General features: G+C 38.0%; 1 protein-coding gene across 1 annotated transcript; it reads left to right on the top strand.

Moving 5' to 3' along the window:
- The first annotated feature begins 1958 nt into the window (after nt 1-1958).
- Nucleotides 1959-6163, top strand: LOC141821231 (phosphatidylinositol 4-phosphate 5-kinase 1-like). The gene is made up of 8 exons (XM_074708635.1): nt 1959-3097; nt 3192-3359; nt 3471-3636; nt 3899-4009; nt 4118-4311; nt 4394-4503; nt 4588-4687; nt 5488-6163. Exons 1-8 carry the CDS (start codon nt 1959-1961, stop codon nt 5792-5794), a joined length of 2295 nt encoding a protein of 764 aa, XP_074564736.1. The 3' UTR covers nt 5795-6163.
- Nucleotides 6164-9251: the final 3088 nt, after the last annotated feature.

The raw sequence follows: 9251 nt of genomic DNA, 5'->3' as shown, positions 1-9251 counted from the left end.
GACTTTATACATGAACAAAAGATGAGAATTGTTGAGATGGATGTACGAACATACAAAAACAATCAATGACTAATAGATATATCAATTAGTAATGTAAAATTATGATAAATATACACATCAAATAAAAACACTCAACATTGGAGATGCAAGGTACGAACCCTGTACCTCTCGCATGCAAAGCGAGCGCTCTACCATTTGAGCTACATCCCCTTTGAAATACTCATGCTTATTTAGTTTTAAACATAAAATAAATTTAAATGGAAAATCTAGTAAATTAAAATAATTGAATAATGTGGTTGGATGAGATGAAATAGACAACTTGAGATTTAACTAAGTTAAATAGCTTAAGACTACCACTCAAAGTTTGTTGAGTAAATTAATCATGACAAACATTTACAAATAATTTTTTTATTAAATAGTAATTATTGTCATGACAATTCATTAACTATTTACTAGTACATTATGACTAAAATGAAACAAATAGAAGATAATAAAGAGGAAGAAAGTAACACAAAAATAATATATCTACTTTTTTATGAATCTCTTTTTGCCTTCACTTTTCATCCAAGCAAATTTAACTAGAAGACAAAAGACATTCTTTTGTTAAATGACCACTCACAAGTCATTCAACTTAGGAGTTGAATCCTATATCAATTTAGGATATCGAGTCTTTCATTTACTCTTCAAATGTTGGAATACGACATTCCACTTTGACTAACATCCATTAACCATCTTCTTTTTCTTCCCCTTGCTCATTAGTGGATGGATGGTCTTAGTGGGCACTCCAATATGAATTTAGATTCCTTCTCTTACTAAATGCGATAACATAGTAGTACTATATCAACTCACCCATAAACTTATAATTGTTAGTATTTTAATTTATCAAAGTGCTTGTAAAGCGATTCAAACTCTAGCTCAAGAAGAGGTTTATTAATATATCTCGCAATCTTGACGATAAGAGTTAACTTGTCTCTCTAGCCCTTAATGGAAAAGTTCAATTTATTGCCTCTTAAAGTTGATTAGCTATATCTTCTATATGTTCATCAATGTATTTATCGATGTCTTTCTTAATTTTTATAAAAATAATTTAGAGTTTTTATTTTTATTTTCACCTTATTGTCATGCTCACGTCATTTCAATTCACATAGCATTATAATTAATTTCAACTAATCACATTATTAAAACTCCTAACACATTACCACGCCAACCTCCTCCAATCATCTTCCTCGCTCGTCTTAAACGTACCAAAAGTGATGGATTTGATCTCACCTAATGACTGATTATCGTGCCACGTAATCCGCTTTAATATATCAGATTATGGCCGGGCGATACCGGTACAAACTCGTCCTCCTCGTGATCTCGCGCCAAAAACGAAGATACCGCGGTATATCTGATTATAACAGGATAGCACCGTTACAAACTAAGCAGGATCTGCTGTCTGGAGAAAGCACGGTTGGCTGACACGTGGATTGGAGAAAGTGGGACCAATCGTTTTTTGGCCGTGAAGACTGCGGGTTTTGTCGAGTTTGTGTTTTGTATGGAACAGGCGATGAGGCTGCAGTACTAAGTTGGAGCAGATCGGGATGATGCCGTTAAACAAGATATAAAATAGAGGTTTATTTAAGCGTTATATTAAATATATTATTAGATCGCTGCCTCGCTTTGTTCTCTGTGTTCGTTGCAGCGGCGAGGTTGCCTATGCTACAGGCAAGCTGTAGCGGCAACTGACACATCTCCTCCGATTTCTTTGTTTATCCTTTTTGTTTTTTCTGATGAACTCTTGAGGTTGTTGTTGTGGATTGTGATTTGTACACGAGTTGCTTGTTTTTGGCGTGATTTTTTCGGGGGATTTGATGCGGAGCTGGCGAACGAAGGCATTGGATCGGCGTTTTCCGGGTAAGAAATGCTCGTCGCAGCCGGCGGAGGGTCAGGCGTTGTGATCGTTGGTGCGGCATAGAATGCGGCGTTTCGCTGATGAGGACGGCGGTGGAGACGGCGGGGATGCGGTGGGTGAGGAGGCAGAGTGGCGACCGGCTCAGATTGGGAGCAGATCTCATGGTGCAGGAGGCAGGATAGTGGTCCCAACTATCGGTCCTGGTGACGGCGAGGCGGCGTTGGAGAAGGCGCTGGCGAATGGGGACCTTTATACTGGGGAGTTCTCCGGGAACGCCCCACATGGTGTAGGGAAGTACCTGTGGTCAGATGGGTGTATGTATGAAGGGGAGTGGCGGAGGGGGAAAGCCTCTGGGAAGGGGAAGTTCTCGTGGCCGTCTGGTGCCACCTACGAGGGTGGTTTCCGTTCCGGGCGGATGGAGGGCTTCGGTACCTTCATCGGTGCGGACGGAGATACTTACCGTGGCCAGTGGGTCGCCGACCGCAAACACGGCTTCGGCAGGAAGGCCTACGGCAACGGCGACTACTACGAGGGCTTGTGGCGGCGAAACCTCCAGGAGGGCCACGGTCGGTACGTGTGGCGGAACGGCAACCAGTACGTCGGCGAGTGGAAGGGCGGCGTCATTAACGGCCGAGGTGCCCTCATCTGGGCTAACGGTAAGCGGTATGACGGCCACTGGGAGAACTGCGTCCCCAGCGGCAGCGGCGTCTTTACTTGGCCTAACGGCAGCTGCTATTTTGGTACCTGGAGCAGCAGCGAACGCGTGCCCCTCAACGGGACGTTCTATCCCGCGCTCAGGACTGTTCGGAAGGACACTGCTAGAAAGACGAGCTCCTTGTCTCAGTTGGACGATTTGCCGGTCAAACCAATGGCCCCGGTAGCAAGGAAGAGATCATCCGTTGACAATGGGGGAACAATGAGGAGAATCTCGGTGGCAGAAAAGAGCTTCCCTAGGATTTGCATCTGGGAGTCGGATGGTGACGCCGGGGATATCACTTGCGAGATCATTGACACTCTTGAGGCATCAATGCTTTACAGGGAAGGGTCATTGCTGGACCAGACAGGTGGCGCCCTCATTGCTACTGTGCAGCGGCGACAAACTCCCTGCTGTTTGGTGTTTCCGGAGGCAAAGAAGCCAGGGCACACAATATCCAAGGGGCACAAGAACTATGATTTGATGCTAAACCTTCAATTGGGGATTAGGTAGATGGTGTAAGACTTTTGCAATATGTATATCTTGGTACTGTTCTGTCAATGCTTTTGCTGAATTACTTTGTTGATTGATTTTTTTGACCAGTTATTCAATTGGAAAGCCGGATTCAGCTCAGTTGAGGGAACTCAAGACATCAGACTTTGATCCAATGAAGAAGTTCTGGATAAGATTTCCTCAGGAGGGATCAAAGCATACTCCGCCACACCAGTCAGTTGAGTTCCGCTGGAAGGATTACTGCCCTATGGTCTTCAGGTTTATAATTCTAAATGACCAGATCAATCATCTTTCTGTTTTCACTATTTCTAGCCCAAGGAATGGGCACTTTGAGGTAATGATAATATTGATTTGTAATTTGAATTGTAGCCACCTGAGGAAATTGTTTTCAGTGGATCCAGCTGACTACATGTTAGCTATTTGTGGGAATGATGCTCTGAGGGAGTTCTCTTCTCCTGGGAAGAGTGGGAGTTTTTTTTTTCTAACACAGGATGATCGCTTTATGATTAAAACAGTGAAAAAATCTGAAGTGAAGGTTGGTTATTTATTGCCCCTCCACTTGGAACTTAATTATGGAAATCATTGATTGTCTAGAAGTGCTACTTATGAATTATGATATTGATATACTACTAGTTTAAGACCTGTTCTGCTATTCATTTTGCATGCACTTTCTTCTTCTATAATCTGTACATCAATTATTTGATTAATTTGACAACTTAAGGCTGTAATTGATTGTTATTTCTAGAATAAATTACCTTGATGCTAATTGTTTGAGCTGCTCTGCAATACATGTTCAGGTACTGATTAAGATGTTGCCTAGTTATTACCGTCATGTATGTTGGTATTCAAACTCATTAGTGACCAGATTCTATGGTGTGCACTGCATTAAACCAAATGGTGGTCAGAAGGTATTAAAAGATTAAACATAAGCTTGTGTGATTTGTGGTATTTTAAAACAGATTGCTATATGTATCACTTGCTATCTGATTTTATGCATGTATTCTGGGTGTAACCAGGTGCGATTCATTGTCATGGGTAATTTGTTCTGCTCGGAATATCGCATACATAGAAGATTTGACTTAAAAGGTTCATCGTATGGACGTACAACTGAGAAGGCCGAGGGACAAATTGATGAGACGACAACCCTCAAGGATCTTGATCTGAACTTTGTATTTTGCCTCCATACATCTTGGTACACAGAGCTCCTTAAGTAAGTTCACATTCTAATTCTTGGAAGTTTATTGGGGTTTTCAAGTTTGCTCTCCTTTGATCTGATAGAATTAATAACTTAGACAAATCAAACGAGACTGCGAGTTCTTAGAAGCTGAGGGAATTATGGATTACAGTCTCCTAGTGGGAGTTCATTTCTGTGGTGATATCTCACCGAGCTTTAGTTCTTCAAGTAAGTTAATGATTCAATTCAATCATGAAAAATTCATAGAGGTAGGTTGACAGTGTTCTCATCATAACAAGGATGTTCTGTCAGAAATATTTGACAAGAAAGCATCATTTAAGTGTGGGGACACCAGTTCTGACTCGGTGAGAGTATCAACCTGTCAAGATATGGATCGGATTCTCGACAGCCGGTATGTACTACTGGAGCTGAGTTTTATGTTTGTTTTCTGATTATGAAAATTTAGCAGTAATTATTTGGAAATATTATCTCCTCTGTGGAATCGAACAATTTCATGATGGTTATGTTTGCTATGTTTCATCCAATCTTATTCAAAGGAGCATTTTTGTGGTTGAGATTCATTTGTGCCTCTTAATATAGCTTTGAGAATTGGATGCCTTTTTACTGTACTTGATGTTTGATGGATCCAGACACCTTTGTGAATGTGGCCTAGCTTTTCCTGGAGTAACTTGTGGAGCTATATAACCTATCTGTATCATGAAAGATATGATTTATTAATTTTTACAAACATTATATTAAAGGCATTCTTTCTAAAAAGCTATTTTTATTTACAATCTTTGTGCTTCTAAACATTGCATTGGCAATTTGTTACCCACTAAAACTGCCATTTTATTCAGCCACCAACTAGTATCACTTAAGAATCTGCTTTTCTGCCATGGCCATCCAACTAACTCAATCTAGAACTGTTTGGATTTAGTTTCTTCTCCAGAACCTACAAATATTAATTGTAATGATTTGGTTATCATCATGATGCAGCTCCACTGTCATCTACTTAGCCAACACTAGATGATAATTACTTCTATTGGGTCCTAGTGTTTGCTGCAAATGTAATGAAAAGAGCGCACAACATATCTTAATTATCATACCTTAAATAAATACTTTTCCTTTTTGATAATAGTGCTCACTGTGACTTTCATATGGCAGAAATTTTAATCAGTATTTGTGATGTCTGAATATTTCTGTTATGATCAGAAAGCCACTCAGCCGTTTGGGGTCGAATATGCCTGCGATTGCCGAGCATGTTACAAGAAGCGAGTCTGAGCTATTTCTGGTAGCTGGGGGTGGTTTGCCCCCACTCTTTCGAAATGGCAACCTCCATGACGTGTTTCTTTACTTTGGGATTATTGATATCCTCCAGGACTATGATATCACCAAGAAGTTGGAGCATGCCTACAAATCATTGCAAGCGGATCCCAACTCCATCTCAGCAGTTGATCCAAAGCTCTACTCGAGACGATTCCAAGATTTCATAAGCAGAATCTTTGTGGAAGATGACTGACACAGAGCGTCATTCACAAAGCTTATGAACTGCCTAATAGGAAGATGTTACATGTAGCTCACAGTAATTACCAAGATGTTACATGTAGCTGCAGCTTGAAGAACACCCAAGCTGCAGTGTACTACAAGAGGAAAACACTTTCTGATCATAGATGTGACGGAAGCAATTTTAAGGCTGCCGCTACAAGGTGGTGGATCTCTTGATGATGCTGAATTTTCTAGCTCAGCTTTGGAAAAAAAAAATGTAAATGTTTATCGGAATGAGGGAGAGTCGTATTCCATTTTTTTCTTTTATTTTCTTTGCTCTTTTCCTTCATAGGAAACAGAGATTTTTGAGCAAACTGTTGCTTGGGGCATTGAATAATAACATGTACAGTTGGTTGATGTTGAAAAATCAGATGTTAAAATGTCTCCCATTTCTTGTTCATACATATTCTTTGCTTTTCCTGTACTTAAATTAAACGGTTGGAGGTATAGCTTTTGCAGAGGATGTACAATAGCTTGCGCTGAGGGCTAAATTGAACGTCGGAAAAAGTGCAGGAGAACGACATCAAAAGGAGTGACAAAGAGAGACATGGTGTGTCGTTTCTCACCTCTTTTGTGTTTGCATTTTAATCTTATTCTTAATAATCTCTTTGTTACTTTCTTTAGAGTTTGATCTTTTCTGATTCATGCTTTGCCCTTTTAATTTGTTTCAAGGTGTGACCGGACCAGCCTTTGGAAATCTTTGACTGGGGGTGAATGTTTTGCTTTCGCGGTGCAGGTTCTTTTTAATCTCTCATTTTTACTTTGTGTCAGCAAACTTTCAGAATATCATGGTTACTGTAAAGCGTATGGATAGGATTTATTGTCAAGAATAATTAAGAACTTCCAATGAATTCAAATTCGACTAGTTACACTGTCAAAGATGATAGGATAAAACGGTCAATTTGGTTTGCTTATTGAAAATAAAAAGGTTCAATTTTATATAATATTTCTCAGAAAAATAATTTAAGCAAACAGCAACCTCGATCTTTGCTACGGAACCACTTCAGCCATGTAGCAAAGCTGCAGAGAATATATAAGTTTGAGTAGAAGATTGACAGGCACATCGTAAGCAGTGCCTTTCTTTCCCTTTCCTTCTGTGAGGTCAAACTCTGTGTCTGGTGGTCTATTGACGCCCTTACTTCCTACTCCATCTTACTTATTTTATTTCCTTTTTCTAATGAAGCACAAGGCGGTACAGTGAACTTACCTTCTTTGTTTTTCCTTGAAACCAACTACCGTAAGTACTATTACAAGACAGCTAAATGTTATAATGTTTTTATTGTGTTTTATTCATCCTGCCCCCATAAATTAGGCTTCCCTCATTTTAGTCTTCTAAGTTCATCTTATCTTAATTATCTGTTCCCTCTAATTTACTAAAATGTATCATTTGTTCCAAATAATTGTTAATGTACAGGTACATATTCCTTGTATTTAGAGGTCCAACTAGCTTAGTAAAGATCTTAGATGTTATGACCAAAGTCTTTGATTCAAAATCAGCCTTTATCCAAGTGTGAGCGATATAAATCTCATTATTTATCACTGCCAAATATTAAATTGCATGTATTTGAGATTGAGAACATTAATTTTATCTCACAATTAAATGTTCAAGATAATTTTTGAAATACCTCTATAGTTCAGTAGCTTTTTAAAAGTACCCTACAATGTATACTTTATTAATATCAAGATATCTCCTAAGTTTTTTATTTTTTGTCAATGTATTCCTCACTATTAATGGTAAATTTGATGAAAATTTTAGAAAAGTAAAATATATATTTTGGTCGGCATTTACATTTTGACATTAACAAAATCCTAAGGGATGTTTAAAAATATATTAAATATTGAGGGCATTTTTAAAATTATCAGAATTCTAATATTAATATTCAAATTTTAAAATCGGTTTAATAACAAAATCACCAACTTTATTTTTTTACAACTGTAAAATTTAGGTATGAATTTTTATCCATTTTTAAATTTGTAGATGTTATTTTCATTTTTTTTACCCTTGCAATTTTGCGTTTTCCTCAATTTATTGCCGAGATAGTTTTATCTTATTTAAGGTATTCCCTGTAGCCACCACAATGCTTCAGTTTAATCTCAAACAATTTTGAATATCTTAGGATTATTTCATTGTGGATCTTGTAGTTTTAGATTTTCTTCAATTTTGTCTTAAATTTTATCTTTTCAAATTTTTTCGATAATTCCAAAAACCCAAATCCATTAACTAGTTCATGAAAAGCAAGAGGCTTCAATGTTCAAAAGAAATGTTTTTTTTGCACTACTTTAATCATAAGAAGAATAATAGCCAAAAACCATGCACATTCAATTATTTGCCTTTTTACAAATGTATTTCAACTAGACAAATATACCTTTGCAATAATGATTTTAAAACTTGAATGTGTAAAAATTGAGAAAAAACATGAGCACTAGATAGAATAATCATAAAATAATGGTTTCCTTTTTTCTTATTAGAATTGTCAAGTAGGCCAGCCAAGCATATAAAGGTGTGGTGACGAGGTTTCACCAAATCTATCCCTGTTAAGTCATTGTATCTATTTGATCACCTTAAGCATTATCATTCAATTTTATGGCTTATGGGTTGCCAAAATTCCTCAAAGTGATTGAAAATTTGACTCAGAATTAGTAAACAATTACGCAAGCAAGATTGTTGACTGATGCACCCTTTTTTTTTCTTCAGAGCTGTAGCATTTCGATCATACAACCAATACTTGAATCAATCTTGTCATGGATGTTTGCAAGTAGTATCTTGGCAATCTTTTTCAAATTTCTAAGGATCATTTAGTTGACACAGAACTTATTATTTTTATTAATAAAGCCAAATAGCTGTGGTCTTAATATATTGCATGTAAACATTACCATCCTTAATAAGTTTTAGTAGTGGAGCAAATCCATTGATAGTAACAGTGATGAAGGATAATAGAGAAGGAAATGAAACCTCGAAATCCTTATTCTTTTCATAGAGTACTGGATGGCTCTGCTGGTCTCAGAGCTGGGCAAACTGAGCCATCTCAATAAATTTGCTGTTGGTTGTTTGTTTGTTTCTGAGATTGGAAGCTTGCAACATGACCTTGTTTTGGCTTTTCAATTAGTTTCATGTCAATCTCAGCTCTTGCACTTGATTGTTGAAGGTGTTGCTCTCTTCTCGATGCCCTTGAAGTCAATTTCATGCAAGGTAAGGGGGGCTAATTGAGGGCAGACAACATGTCCCCATCACTGACTTCTCAATCAATTAGGACTCATATTTGGCCAACTTACACAGTTTCTCTCCATGACATTTTACAGAGTCATCTAAGGAGGGAAGGATACAAGTGAGTGGAGTTGGTGCATGAAATGGAGGAAAGGAACCAAGTGGTGGAAGACAAGCTGAGTAATTAAGATGTGCACTTCACCTTATTGGAGAACCTTCTCACCAA

This window comes from Curcuma longa, chromosome 1 (assembly GCF_044706935.1).
Source record: "Curcuma longa cultivar G26 ecotype Majalengka, Jawa Barat chromosome 1, ITB_CL_G26_1.1, whole genome shotgun sequence".
Taxonomy (NCBI): Eukaryota; Viridiplantae; Streptophyta; class Magnoliopsida; order Zingiberales; family Zingiberaceae; genus Curcuma; species Curcuma longa.
The sequence above is the reverse complement of the archived record's forward strand: the minus strand, read 5'-3'. Positions and strand labels throughout refer to the sequence as shown.